Raw genomic sequence first — 15318 nt, 5'->3', positions numbered from 1 at the left:
TTTTGAATGTCATCAGTCCTGGCAGTGCGGCTAGTAAATTATAGATGATATCCACCTACACATTTCAGCTGCACCATTACAGCCGCTCCTTATATGCCTATTTTTATTTTCCTTATTTCAAGAGCTGCCATTCTTTGGCATAGCTCAGAATCTCTCCATAAAAAGTAACAGAGCAGAAAAAGATTTCAGAAAGATTATAGAAGAGACAGCTAAAAATATCAGGGTGGTGATTCAATTACTATTAATGGAGCTTAGTCTCCATAATATATTTAATTGAGCTGCACAATAAATTATTCCTCAAGGTTTTCTAAATTGAGGAGTACAGTTTCTGTAGCACCCTCCAGCAAACCAGGATGACTGAGAGCTCTCTAACAGGAGCCCTGGGTAATTTACAACAAAATCCATTCCAGTCCATATCCTAACCCTTGAGCATTCCTTCCTGGCTGACGCTCAAATATGCAAGATAGTTGCCACAGCCCTCCAACTGCATTAACTCAGCACTCAGCAGGGATATAACTCAAGGGTTTGAGAAACAGAGGGCAATATAGCACCAGCTGGTCCATTAGCATTTATCCTTTGCTCTCTTAATAGCCCCACAGTTATCAGACGCATGCCATTAGGGCAGAAGGTAGAGCAGGCTGGCCAGGTTGCTGAAAAACCTTCTTTTATTGAAGAAAACACCAGAACATTCTGGTTCAGGGACTTAAATGGCTGGCTCTACAATCTACACCCATTTTCTCCAGCCAGCTCTTCCCCACCTCTGCCCAGCCATATATATATTCCTAGAACCCTATGAATTAACAAAAATTAGGGAGAATTTTAGCATCACGTGCTATTGGCTTTTTCTTCCCCCAAACTACGGTTGATGAATCAGTGGTGATAAGTTTGGATAAAGTGAGAAAAGGTGGTCATAATTATCCACCCCTCCATTTTTTTTCTATTAGGAAAAGTTAATAATCATAATAACATAAAATGCACTGGATAGAAAGCATGAGTAAAGAACTCAGGGTAATTAGAATTCTTTGCAGTTCAGCTGGGAGGAGAGATATGCTGGTCAGCTCTTGCGCATCCTAGGGGTCTTGGAAGTAAATATGCAATTAAGTCAAGAGAAAGGAGAAGGAAATATTGGTTACTCACGAGGGAATGTAACAGCTCTTTAGAAGTCAAAACAAACGGAGAGTTACACATATAATTTGGCAAGTTTTAATTATCTAAATGAAAGGGTTGAGTACATCAAGTGACTATGGAGAACCTGGTCAGCCCAGCATATTGAAGAAATAAACCATTGGAGGGGAAAAATATTCAGGAAACTCTTCAAAGACCACTGCACAGTTTTTGTTGCCTTGTTCTGTTAGGGATATTGATTTGCACTTGAAGAACAAAAGGCATGGGAACCCAGCCTTACAAACCTTGAGATTACTAAGGAAACCTGTGCACCTTGCAGAAAATGAGTTCCTCTGTGCCCTTGGCCAATGTCCAACTGACACCCTTCATTTGCTTTTGACAATGGTGTTTATGCAAGAGCTCTGACCCCAGCCACACTCTGAGGCAGGCCACAATGTCGTGATTTCTTATTCATTGTGCACCGCAAATTGACAATGGTCATTTTCGGAAAAGGGTAAAAAAAAAATCCCAGGAGTTCAATGTCCAGGCACATAACTGGCATGATTTAATATACTTATTTTTTTTGCACCAGTTAGAAATTGATACATTTGGATCCCTCCCCCACCCCCGAAGCTGAGAGCACATTTAATTAGGGAGGAGTGTCAAGGGGTGAATTTGTTGCCTGTCATCTGGAAGGGAATTAAATCGGGGAGATGAGGTCCAGACCAGCAACATACCTCTGGAAGCTCACAAGTAGGGCACAAAAGTGGTGACTTTCCCCAGATCACCATCCTCAGCACCTGATATAGATATATTGCCTCTGAACCTGGAGATGTCATTTAGCTATCATGGGCCATACGTTGTCTTAAACTTATCCTCTGTGAATTGTCTCAACCCCCCCACCTTTTTAAAGCCCTCAGTGCCACCGCACTATCGTGCACTGTGTGAAGAAGCAATGCGCGCTGCATTGCTTTTTCAAAGAAGCCTGATTTTGGTTTCCTGTTTGGAGGGAGTGGCGTGGTAAGGAGAAGTAATTCAGAGCTTGTGTGAAACTTTGTGGCATTACAGCGGGGTGCAGAGTAGCAGTGGCCTGTGGAGGGTTCGCTGATGAGAAATGCCCATTGCTACTGGGTGGGTGGGGGCAATCAGGAAGGGGAGCCCATTTTTTAGCAGAAGTGGGTCAGCCAGCATCATACTGGCAGCAGGCAACTCGTGGTAGCAAACCAGCCCTAACTGATCAGCAGTAGAAATTTTTTGAAAAGAAAAATGATTTGGGCAGCTTACAGTGCTAACACAGCTACACCCTTCTATGTCCATTCAAGTCAATGGGCCTCAAAGGGTGCACACTGCTTAGGATGGCACGGCTGGTGCATTTAATCAAATTCCACCTCTGCCTTGCATTCAGTTTTGTGATCTCAAGGAAGGCACTTGCCTGTTGATCTGGGGAGGGTCCATGATTCAGTGGTAGAGCCTCTGCTTTGCATGCAAAAGGTCCCAGGTTCAATCCCCGGCATCTCCAGTTAAAGGGACTAGGCAGGTAGGTGTGAAAGACCCCGGCCTGAGACCCTGGAGAGCCGCTGCTGGTCTGGGAAGACAATACTGACTTTGATGGATCAAGGGTCTGATTCAGTATAAGGCAGCGTCATGTGGTCATGTGATCTCATTAGTTTGTCTTTTGACAATGTTTTAATCAATGCTGCTATCTCCACTGGCTACATGAATTGTGCCACTCTATCATCATTGCATGTTACTAACTGGGTAGGTCAAGTCTGGATAGAAGGATCATGATCTGAAGACTTTGATCTGTATATAATACGTCTCTTGCCGAACTGTAGGCAACTGTCCAGTTCACCTCATTAATAATTTTTCACAACATTAACAAGCATGCTGATTAGATCATGATAATGTTACTTGATGCATCAGATATCACCCACGTATGTGTTACCTACCGTGTTCCGAACTGTCTCCTCCTGAACATCTTCCAAATTTGCATCAGATGCTGTTGGATCAGAGAATTCTGCTGCTCCACAGATAGTTTCTCCAGCCTTCAGCATAAAATTCACCGCGAAACTGATGTTGGGATATAGCTGGTAAGCAAGCTCACAAGCCGCTAATGCTGTGGCATCAAAAGAAAAATCAGCCAGTATCATCTGTTTGCCTTTCGTTTATTAGGTGACTTCTGGTTTTGTTACTTGCTTTTTACAAGTTTTGTCTTCGTAATCATATATGGCAGCCAAGTGGGGACCTACCACGTGAATCTGGCAAAGCGGACTCCAGTCCTCAAAGTTTATGCTAGGATAAAAATGTGCTAGACTTTAAGGTGCCGCAAGACTCTTGCTTATTTTTACTTGACTGAGAAAGCGCTAAACTTTCCCAGAGCATATTTGTAAATATTGTGTGACCCCTTGTGGTATAACAAAAAACTACACATATGATTCTATGGTAGGATTTTATGCAAGCCAGATTCTGTGAGGATTGTTTTCCTAATTAAATGCAATTATAGATGTAGATGTCTAGAAAGGTGATAGTTATAATTAGTCATCATTAGCTAACTGGATGTATGTGCACATTTGCAGTTAATGTGGAAACATTCAACCTGTGATGGCACTTTTCATAAAAGGAACATATGTATTTTTACCTGAAAATATTTATTTATATACCTTATTATGAGAAACACTGAACATTTAATAAGATCTGAAGATAAGACTCATACCGGATGAGATGCTTTCATTATAAATGGGAAGTGAATCTTTGTATTATAATATTTCATGCTGTTAACGTACAAAGTGTTATAAACTGATACACTGTGCACATGCATGTACCCATACACATATGCAAGGGCAGGGAGCTGAACAATATACTATAAATAATTACTGTGACTGAACTGAATGGGCTTCTATCAGTGAGAGGCTATTCTATCCCTGCAGAATTTCCAATGTGCATTTCAAGATATTACAACATTGTGTGAGAATGACAACTAGAGGTTGTTGGGGTTTTTTTTAGATATTGGTCTATTTTCTGCATCTGCTGCTGTACACGAGCCTTGTAAGGAAGAGATTCCAGTGAATATCAGTATTTTTAAAAAAAATTGGTTCTGTGTTCTTCATTCTGTGTATTAATTTGTGGCCATGACAACTGATAACAGTGGCAAGACTGCAATAGCGCTGCAGTCCTTCCACCACAGGAGCAGCCTGCTGAGTCATTGCCTAGAAGGTGCATTAATGTCAAACACCCTGAGTACATTTGGAAGGTGTTTGACACTAAGTTAATTTCTTAGAAACACTGTTATTATGAATGAACGGCCATGTGGGTGTTTTGGCCAGCATTCTGTGCCTCCTGTGGTCATTGTGGCACACGTAGCAATCTGTATGAGGTATTCGTGACGCTGAAGAACCAGACTCGGTGCAGTCCTAAACAGAGTCACATACCCTTCTAAGCCCATTGACTTCAACAGACTCAGAAGTGTGCAGCTCTGTTTAGGATTGCACTGTCTGTATCACGGCCTTGTTGGAGGTAAATGATCAGAGTATTTTGCAGGGCTGATTATTCTATTTGTTTGAGTAACTTCACCCCCTCTGAGAAGGCAAGCTAGGCCATGCCAACATATAGAACATATCTTCATGGGTGATCCACATTAATCAAATTCCATTTAAAATTTGGAAGAGATTGCCTGGATTTAACCATATGTTTTGAACACTCACTAATTTTTCCTTCCAGTTAGTCTATCAACACTAATGAATGTCAGACCATTGAATGAGAGCCATAGTTAGACTATTCTTGCAATATTTTTCTGGCCAGTATTTATTTCTGCAGTTTGGTTAAGGTGCATGACTCTTGGCAAACGTAAAGAGTGGGAGGATAGTTAAACACAAATGTTTTGGCATTTTACAGCTCTCAGACATCCATAGCAAGTTAAGATAAGCCAATGCTATGCAAGAGGTTCTGCCAGCATGTTAAAAAAGAAAATTCCACTGGTTTGGAAATAGGATTTAACCCTTTGTTAGCAGAACTCTCCTAAATTTTTATAGGCTAAATTCTGACTTTCCATTGATATAAGCCAATGAGCTCACAGTTGCTATATATTAAAATGGTACTGTAAGTCACAACATTCTGTTTTGATCCTCCACAGAACATTTTCTTTGTTTAAATTCCAACAACATTGTGATAAATGTGTGTAAGTAATGAATGGAGAAATGTCAGTCCAACCTATGAACTACGGTAATGTGGACAGCTAATTTTTGCAATATACCTCAAGGAAGTTATGCAGCTTGTTCTTACTTTATAACACAATTCCAGAAATGAATAAAATAAACCTAGCTCTTTAAAAATTTCAAGCCCATAATACTTATTCCTCCCTGATCCTAAAATAAATGGTTTCTTAAATATAATGTTTGTGACTGGTTTTTTTTTTAATCCAACATTAGTAGCTTATTTAGTACTGGGAAGACTCAGTGTGAGAATATTTAAAAAATATTGATAGCTATGGAGCAAATGTGGTGTAGTGGTTAAAACGTAAGACTAGGATCTGGGAAACCCAGGGTCAAATCCCTGCTCTGCCATGGAAACTTGCTGGGTGACCTTGGGCCAGTCACACTCTCTGCCTCAACCCTGGCAAGTATTTGGATGGGAGACCTCCAAGCAATACCAGGGGCATGGCGTGATGCAGAGGCAGGCAGTGGCAAACCATCTCTGAATATCTTTTGCCTTGAAAACCCTAAGGGGTCACCTTAAGTCAGATGTGACTTGACGGCAGGGGGGGGAAATGCAGCTACTTTATGGAAATAATTACTACAGAGTACTAATTAATACACCCCAAACCATTTCATTCTGCTACGTCCACTATCTATAGCACATGAGTTGTGCCCATTTATCATTAGACATTATTAACTGATAGGGTTGCCAACCTCCAGGTATTAGCTGGAGATCTCCTGCTATTACCTCCGCCCCAAAAACTTCCTGTCGGTGGCGAAGAAGGACCTAGCAACCCTATTAACTGAGTTGACCAAATGTTGCTAATAGCTTCCTGACCTGAATAGACTGAGAGGTCCAGTTTATGGAATCCAACAATAACTACTTTGTAATGGAAAAGCTTATTGTGCTTATCTTGCCTATCCACAAACTTAGCATTCTGCACAAGTTACTTATGTAATATGTTACAGATTTTCTCAGGAGTAAAATTGATGGGGAAAGCAAAGGTAGAAGTGGCACAGGTTTCCTAAAGAGTGGTAAGTAATTCTGGGTTGAGGTAAATAACGGTTTGAGTTAAATAAATAGTTCAGTGAATGTGGGCAGTTACTGCCTTCACAGCCATTTCTCCTTTTGCAGCTTACAGTGTCTTTACCAAACAAAAGTAATGCTGGAGTAAGCAGTGAAGTACAAATTGAGCTAAATCTGATTTAGCCCTTCTCCTCTCCTGTTACAGTGTTTTGGGTAGGGTTGCCAACTCCGGGTTGGGAAATACCTGGAGATTTTGGGGGCGGAGCCTGAGGGGGTGGGATTTGGGATGGGGAGGGACTTCAATTGCCAAAGAAGCCATTTTCTCAAGGTGAACTGATCTCTATCGGCTGGAAATCAGTTGTAATAGTGGGAAACCTCCAGCTAGTACCTGGAGGTTGACAACCCTAGTTTTGGGTGATATTGCTGGAAGGAGGCACAGTTTGAATTGTAAATTGATGTGATCTTAATTGTTGTTGGATCCTGACGTGAGCCGCCCTGTGCCTGAATTGGTCGGGAAAGGGCAGCATAGAAGTCAAATGAATGAATGAATGAGGTGGTTAATTCTGGATTTCAACAGTGTGCCAAAAATATGTACATCAGAAAGAGAGAGACAGAGATCTTATATTCTGTATATGGGATTGGGGAAGAGAAATAATAATCTACCTTTTACGCTAATATGAAGCCTAGATTTCTGTTCTTCACAAAACTCCAAGTAACCTGGAAGATGTAACAGCAGAAGCCTTAAAAAAACCAAAAAACCAAGCTGTCAAAAGAAACACAAAAGTACTCATTGGTATCATGTTGTTACAACTCAAGTGGCCAACTTCTAAACACTTTACAAAGCTTTTTAGCTTGTAGTATCAATTAAAGGAATTTTGTTTATTACATTCAGAATCCTCTTATTGGCTCCACCCAAACTCATGACTTGGAAACCCAGCTCCCTCAGTATCACATTACCCTCAACATCTTATCTCAGCACTAGGGTTGCCAGGTCTCCCCTGGCCACCAGTATGGGATGTGGAAGTGGGGTTGCCAGGTTGGGGATGGAGCCTGGGGAGGACAGGGACCTCAGTGGGGTACAAAGCCACAGAGTCCACCCCCAAAGCATCCACTTTCTCCAGGGGAACCGATCTCTGTTGTCTGGAGATGAATTGTAATTCCAGGGGATCCCCAGGTCCCACCTAGAGGCTGACATCCCTAGTCAGTACACTGGTAGGGTTTAACCATTCTTTAAAAATCACTGCTTTGTATAAATACTACTCCTACTAATTTAAACTTTTGATTACCCAAACACTTTGTGTGTCTGCCAGCCCACTCAAAGTCATAACATTTTAGATAGGAATATCTGTGATTTAAGTCCACATTCAAAAGGCCTTAGGTTAGACTGAAGGTCTTTAGAGGGTGGGCTTTACTCACTGCAGTCTTCCTCTGATATAAACTGTTTTGAGTGCACTGGTTACTATTGTCAAAGAAGAGTACATTTGCACATACGATGAATATTGCACCATATTCTTTAGCCTGTTTGGAGAAAGGCAAAAGTCTTATGCGTAGGTTAAGAGGAAAGCAATGTTATTATTGCTTACTATCAAAATGTGCTTGATAAGCAGGGTTGCCAGCTCCGGGTTGGGAAATACTTGTAGATTTTGGGGGTGGAGCCTAGGAAGGACGGGGTTTGGGGACGGGAGGGACTTCAATGGGGTATAATGCCATAGAGCCCACCTTCCAAAGCGGCCATTTTCTCCAGGTGAACTGATCTCTGTCGCCTGGAGATCAGTTGTAATAGCGGGAGATCTCCAGCCACCACCTGGAGGTTGGCAACCCTATTGATAAGCCACAGTAATAAGAAGAAAGCTGTCCAAACTGGTGATCTGGAGGCAGGCAGATGTCAAGAGAGAAAGGCATGTAGGTTGTTTAGTGAGGACTCAAGCAAGGAGTTATTTAGTGAGCAAGCACTCCTACACCTGAACAACAGCCTGCTCAGACATCGGTCTCAGAGGTCAGAATCAGCAACTTAGAGGGCCTGATGGACCTTATTGGTTCCTCATATCACCTGATCTCCACTAATTCAAAGCTGCCATAGCATCCACTCATCTGCGGTGACGGCACTACAGTGCCGCAATAGCCAGGCCAGCTCTTCTTTCTGCATGCAAGCTGCCATAGTGATAGAGGGAATAAGACAATTCTGCTTTGTTACCAAAGTCCCTGCTTTGAAACTTCCAGCGTTCCTCAAAAGCCTCTAATTCAGGGGGTGGCAAAGAAAGAAGTTTTTGGCTTCCTATATTAAATGGCCTTAACAAAACCAAATAAGTGGCCAGCACATTACTGGAACTGCACTGCTTCATACAAAGTAATGGGAGTGTTGCACAGATGACAAATCATCACAGAGATCTCATCTGAAATATGGGCTTGTTTTAATAATGCTTATGACGCACCTGGTGATCTCAAATTGATTTTTTTTTAATCTTGTGCACAGTGAAACAGTTTTTTTGTTAATTAACATACCAGTTGACAGGGAAAAAATCCAATAATGCCTGAGAAAGTTAATAGTCTCTATACAACCATTATTCAAGAAAATAAAGTGCTAAACAAGACAACAGAGGTCTTAGAGAGTGTATTAGAACTTAAGATGTCAAAATAATTGGGCTCCCTGGAATAGGGGAGCAGCTTACTTCACAGTTTTTCTTGGAAATAGGTTTGAGTGCTGTAAGATCACCCCCATTTAAAGAATCCAAGCAAAAACATGGAAAACATCTTTAGAAAACAGACAAAGCAATACCTGAAGCATGTTTGTTAAATTGCCTTTGGGAGACCAGGTGGAGATGCTTTATGAAGACAGTTGGATTTGGTTTTGGTTTTTTGGGCAACAAATGACATACCGCTATGTGGGCAGGCAGGATACTAAACATTTTAGGAGAATAGTCATTTTGTCAACTTATTTGCAGAGCTAATGGGAGGTACAATTTCTCCCTCTACGTCCTGCATTTTGCTAAACCTTGTGTCTCAGTTACTACTCTTTGGCATAGGGTTGCCAACCTCCAGGTACTCAAATGCTCAGAGCCAGTTAGCAAAATACAAATATTATTAGGTGCTAGACAAAAAAGACAAGCTGTGTGAAGCAAATATTCTTAACAACTGTGACTAAACAATATACATTATATACATGGAATAATTCATTTTATGGGCAAAAAAGTCCTCTTCTTAAATATTTCAAAGATGATCCGTTCCAATGGTATAAGTTATTCTCAGGTGTAAATCCAACAGGTAAGGATCCAAGGTTTATAGATCAAAACATGGGGGACGGCCGTTCCACCTTGGTTTCTTCAGCCCCATATTATTTCATCCATGCAATGGTAATTTCACAGCCTAGCAAAGTCCATAAAGGTTCAATCTTAAGCCACAGCAGTGTCCACAAGTTCCCATAAGGGATACTGACATAGTAAGATCTTAACTGGCTCTGAGCATTTGTGTACCATTTACCCGTGCTAATTTCCAAACCACCAAGGTATAGGCACAGAGGTGCTTTTGTTTTGGTTTTGCTAAACCTCCAGGTACTAGCAGGAGATCTCCTGCTATTACAACTGATCTCCAGCCGATAGAGATCAGTTCCCCTGGAGAAAATGGCCACTTTGGCAATTTAACTCTATGGCATTGAAGTCCCTCCCCTCCCCAAACCCCACCCTCCTCAGGCTCTGCCCCAAAAACCTCCCGCCAATTGCAAAGAGGGACCTAACAACCCTAGACATAGAGCTTTCCCCCCGCTTTTTTGCTCAGCTTATACCATGCTCACTGTTACTGCGATTACAAGCCACATTCAACCACACATTCAAGCTAGTTCAAATTACTTATGAACTGGCAAACTATGGTTTGCTTTCCCCCCTCTGGATCTAACTTCCATTCCACTTGGTCCAGCTTGCATCTGCTAAGCCAACATGCTAGTAGATTTGACACATGGATCACAGATATAGGTCCACCTAATTTAGGATTTTCACTGCTATGGAGTATAGAAACTATACCCAACACCCACCCACCCCGATGGTTGACACATGACTTCTTTAACATGACATCCATGTGAATCAGCCCATTCCATCCCTCCAACTGATTCTGAAAGGAAAGCAGACTCAGTTTTACAGCTTTCCATTCCAGGTGATAGATGCTCATCCTGCTTTCCAGTCTGGACCAGAAGCCTTGAGCTGGCTCGCCAGGGAGATGAGTTCCCTAATTGCTTAGACTGGCATCCATCATAAGGAGTCCTCTCTGAGGATCTCGAAGGGATCACATGGTTGGCTTTTTCCACCATGCAAGCTCCTCATGAAGAGTCTGAGATAGGTCAGAAAGCATTGGTATAACCTAGGGAACTGAGTTTGAGAAGATGGGAAACTTCTGCAGTGGTCTTGCATGGAATCTGGCCCATGGAGTCACATCTTGTCGGGACACCAACAATCCCAACAGACTTGCCAATGTCACTAAATCTGTCAAGCCCAATGAAGAACCATTGAAATCATGTCCCTGATCCTATCTGCCTTTCTAGGAACAGAAAACTGTGTCCATCACACACTCAGCTAAGCTGTGAGGAAAAGAGAGGAGGAAGTATTTCCTTTCATATATGAATGAACTATTGTCTCAGTGAAGTTCATGACATCTTTCCTCTCCTCTTACAGAGTCCTCTTTCTTTGACTGAGATTCAGACTACAAGTGAAAAAATATATTTTAAAAACCACATGATTAATGTTGATGGCATATGGTTTTTGGAAATATAAATAATTTCATATTGAAATAATTTAATATAGATTGTAAATATGGGCCTGGACCAGGTTCAGCCTCGTGCCCCTCGCTCTGGGAATCTGAGAAGGATCCCAGCACCTAAGCCAAAAATTATGCCAGTCCAAGACTCAACCAACCAGCTGCATCTCTCCCACTTTCCTTTCCATTAATGGTGGGAGAGTGTAGAGGAAGGGCAGAATGCCTCTGGAGGAGATACTGTCTCCAGGCTTCAGGGCCCAGTAGAAGCCTCTAAGACCCCCTTTTTCCCTGGGAAAGAGAAGACAGATTAGAAGAGGAGAGGAAGCTGAATAATTATACCAGAGTCAAGCTCACTCAACCGAGCTCCCAATGTCCTGTCTGCTTGCCAGGGACAACCTAACTGGGAAGCAGAGAAGCCCCTCCTACTAGAGTCAAGAGAAAGCTCACAACTCTGCCTGCATCCAGGAGGAGGTGCTTCTCCCATCAGGCTAGCCTGCAGTACCAGATGAACTGTTGGAGAATATGGAAGGCACATGTTTTGCTGTTTGTTCCTGGTAATGACACAGAACACTGCAATGTACATGTGCTAGGGCTACCAACCTCCAGGTACTAGCTGGAGATCTCCTGCTATTACAAGTGATCTCCAGCCGATAGAGATCAGGGTATCTGGAGAAAATGGCCGCTTTGGCAATTGGACTCTATGGCATTGAAGTCCCTCCCCTCCCCAGACCTCAGGCTCTGCCCTAAAAACCTCCCACTGGTAGCAAAGAGGGACCTGGCAACCCTAACATGTGCCCATATGAATACACTGAATGCAAAGAGGGCCCTATTGAGCTTCATGCTAATTCTCCCATATGCATGTGGCTGTGCCCATAAAGAGAAGTATCAAGGTCACAAAGCATAAATTAAATGCTTATTGACTAGAAGTATATTAGGATTTTAACTATAATGTTCCTGGGATAGTTGATGGGCAGATCCCACCATCACAACACTCTCCCAGAGTTTGAGCAGGGAAATCGCTACAATCAAAATCAAAATGTGTTGTCTGAAAGGGTCCTATGACCCATACAAAGGAGGTACATGACTGAAATTCAAGCTGAAACCATTCAACATGTGCTACACTTTTCTTCAGTTATCCTGCAGGTTTCTTTAGCGTTCAGAAGTAAATGCTCTCATTTGGACACTCTCATTTACATGGCTTCAATTTCAACCTCTCTCTCAAATGCATAAATCTCTTGCTGCTACTGTAAGATTATGTGACCTAACATAATACCTCTCCGTTAATGATAATCCATATGGGAGAATAAAGAGGTCACATCATTTAAACAGGAGAGAGCATATTATGCCAGATGATCTTGGAAATTATTTAAAAATCAAAGCCAGTCATATGCAATGAGAACAAAAAAAGCTGCTTTTCATATGTGCTTTAGAGCATCTCATTAAAAGATCACTTGAAAGAGGAAGGAGTATTTCACAAAATATATATTTATGGACTAAGTTCAGATATGAATGTGGAAAGATAAAGATCTGAGATTAAACGAGTTATAAAGAAGATGATGGCATAAAATAGAAACATGCACTCCTTTTACTTAAGCGTATTGGTGAAAATAGTTTTGTGCAATTTAATAGTTTAAACAGCACTATAGATTTCCACCATCAATAATTATGAGGATGGGTTTCAAGTAAGCATCTGTCTATAGCTAGATCTTAAAGATTAAGTAACTGTGTGCTTCATTCTGGATGCTCTGACAGAGGGTCAATCTGCTTTTATTGCAGCGTTACGAAACAGCAACAACCAATAATAATTGTTCTAATACAGGAAATATTTTAATTTATTTCACTGAGTCTGAAGAGTTCTTTACTACTTTTCTGCTACTAGTCAAGGCTGTGTACAGTCTTGAAACAATTTTTAAAATCCAACAAAAATTTAAAAACCACAACAACATAATAACCACATTCAGAGAAAGTCAGAGCGGTATAGTGTTCGACTAGGATCTGGGAGGCACAGGTTCAAATCCCCACTCTGCCATAGAAACTTGCTGGTGGTCTGAGACCAGTCACACTGCCTAACCTACCCCACAAGGTTGTTGTAAGGCTAAATGGAGGAATGGAGAACAATGTAAGCCACTTTGAGTCCTCACCAGGAGAAAGGCAGAGTATAAATGAAGTAAAGAAATAAATATTCAGCCCAGCACCAGAACAAAAAGACTAAAGAAAAATAGAGAAGACAGAAAGGCCTTTGCTTGCCAGTCTAAAGCTGGGCAGGGCTGTAACCTGGCTGGTCTCACAGGGAAAGCATTCCTCAACTGAGAAAATGCTGCCCAGATATTACCATATATGACTTCCTGAACAGATCATGCCAAGAGCAAGGACCCTCCAGTTGTAAGATCCCAGTATACTGAACGTATACAATGGCAATAATACCACTAAAGAAGAAGTGCCCAAAAGGAACCATTATACATAGGAGGTTATTAGGTAGGGTTGCCAGCTCTGGGTTGAGAAATACCTGAAGGGGTTTGTTTTGGAGGGGTGAGCCAGGGAAAGGTGGGGTTTAGGGTGGGGAGGGACCTAATTGAGATATAATGCTATAGAGTCCACCCTCCAAAGCAGCCATTTTCTCCAGGGGAACTGGTCTCTCTCATCTGGAGTTTGGTCGTAATTCTGGGAGGTCTCCAGGCTCCACCTGGAGGCTGGCAACCCTAGTAGCAGGACATTGCCAATTACTATAAAATGTATTACATACCTTGGCCAACTTGATTTCACAGGAAAGCAGATTCGGCTTCTGAACTGCATCATAGCAGATCCTATACAAAATGGATTCAGCAACAAAAAATAAAGCTGGGATGTGGTCTGGAGAAACAGGTGCGTGGTCCAAGGAAATTAAGAGGATGTCCAAAGCTTCTGAAGTGGGGAAAAAAAGCCCCACAGAAAATCAATTCAATCAAGAGTTCCATCTACACAGCTTCATTATCTCATGTGCAGTTGTCACACCTGCAACACAATGCTTGTCAAGTTATATGAACAAATAAAACAAGTGTTACATCCATTTTCCTGCAGATTGTTTGCCTTCTCTGATTATCGCCTTGATGGAAAAGTAATGAAGGCTCGTCTCCTTCATAATTTTGTTCAACATTTGCTGAAATGTTTAGGCTCAACTATGAATTAAATCCTATTGCATAATAAAGCCATCTGAATTAATAAAATTAAACAGGCAACCAAGAACGTGCAATATACACTGATTTTTGCGGTAATCCGTACTCTTTTGTCTTCTGCTAGTTTTTGCTTAGTGCACTGATAGTTTTGTTTTATCTTGGCAGTTAAAAGCTGAGGAGGGGTTTGTAAGGGAGGTTTGAGGAGTCTGCTTTCAATTCACTGTACTCTCAATTCTTTTTAAAATGTATGTCCTGTGATCTCAGTACATCCTCAGCCTCCAACGGATAAGAGGCAGGTAACCCAAAAGAAGAATCCAAACAACTATGCAATGATGATGCTCTCTTGTGTGTGTACATGGACCCTTATTATCCCAGGGTCACTTAAGCATATAGCCTTAGAATGCTTCTACATGCATTCTGCACCAGCAAGCTGCAGAGATGGTCAAAGGTGCTTCTCTCTACCTTTCTTGGCTGTGCAATCTAGTTTCATTGTAGTCCTGTTCACAAGTTACAATGAACGCACAGACAAGCCGTGTACAGAGCACACTTTATTTTCTTCATACATGTGCCGAGTCATTTTGATGTTACAGTCCACGCACATACAGCTGAACGTGTGATTTAACATGTGATTTATCCAGGTGCTGATCCCTGGTTTCATTTGAAAAGTAAACACACAATGGCTCTTCCTTACAAACACGTGTATGCACATGCATGCAGGATGCATGTGCATTCACTGTAACATGTAAAAGGTAAAGGTCCCCTGTGCAAGCACTGGGTCATTACTGACCCATGGGTGATGTCACATCCTGACGTTTACTAGGCAGACTTTGTTTGCGGGGTGGTTTGCCAGTGCCTTCCCCAGTCATCTTCCCTTTACCCCCAGCAAGCTGGGTACTCATCTGACCGACCTCGGAAGGATGGAAGGCTGAGTCAACCTTGAGCTGGCTACCTGAAACGAACTTCCGTTGGACTGTATCATGTGGATGGGGTTTATTATATGTGGGGTCACAAATCCTTACTCAGCCTGCTGCTTTTGGCCCTGCAGCCTCGGTCTCAGCTGCTTTTCTACTGAGTGTGGTCAGAAATAAACCTGGTGAGATAAAAA

At 41.9% G+C, this 15318-nt stretch overlaps 1 protein-coding gene across 1 annotated transcript in view; it reads right to left on the bottom strand.

Moving 5' to 3' along the window:
• Positions 1-15318, bottom strand: part of TMEM232 (transmembrane protein 232) — a 148804-nt gene that overhangs the window by 108958 nt on the left and 24528 nt on the right. The window contains exons 4-6 of the mRNA XM_056849001.1: positions 13805-13962; positions 6985-7084; positions 3054-3220 (exon numbers count right to left, since the gene is read on the bottom strand). Coding sequence (XP_056704979.1) covers positions 3054-3220; positions 6985-7084; positions 13805-13962 — 425 coding nt within the window. The remainder of the gene's footprint in view (positions 1-3053; positions 3221-6984; positions 7085-13804; positions 13963-15318) is intronic.

This window comes from Euleptes europaea, chromosome 4, assembly GCF_029931775.1.
Source record: "Euleptes europaea isolate rEulEur1 chromosome 4, rEulEur1.hap1, whole genome shotgun sequence".
In the NCBI taxonomy this organism is placed as follows: domain Eukaryota; kingdom Metazoa; phylum Chordata; class Lepidosauria; order Squamata; family Sphaerodactylidae; genus Euleptes; species Euleptes europaea.
Note: the sequence above shows the minus strand (reverse complement) of the source record. Positions and strands in the feature narration are given on the sequence as shown.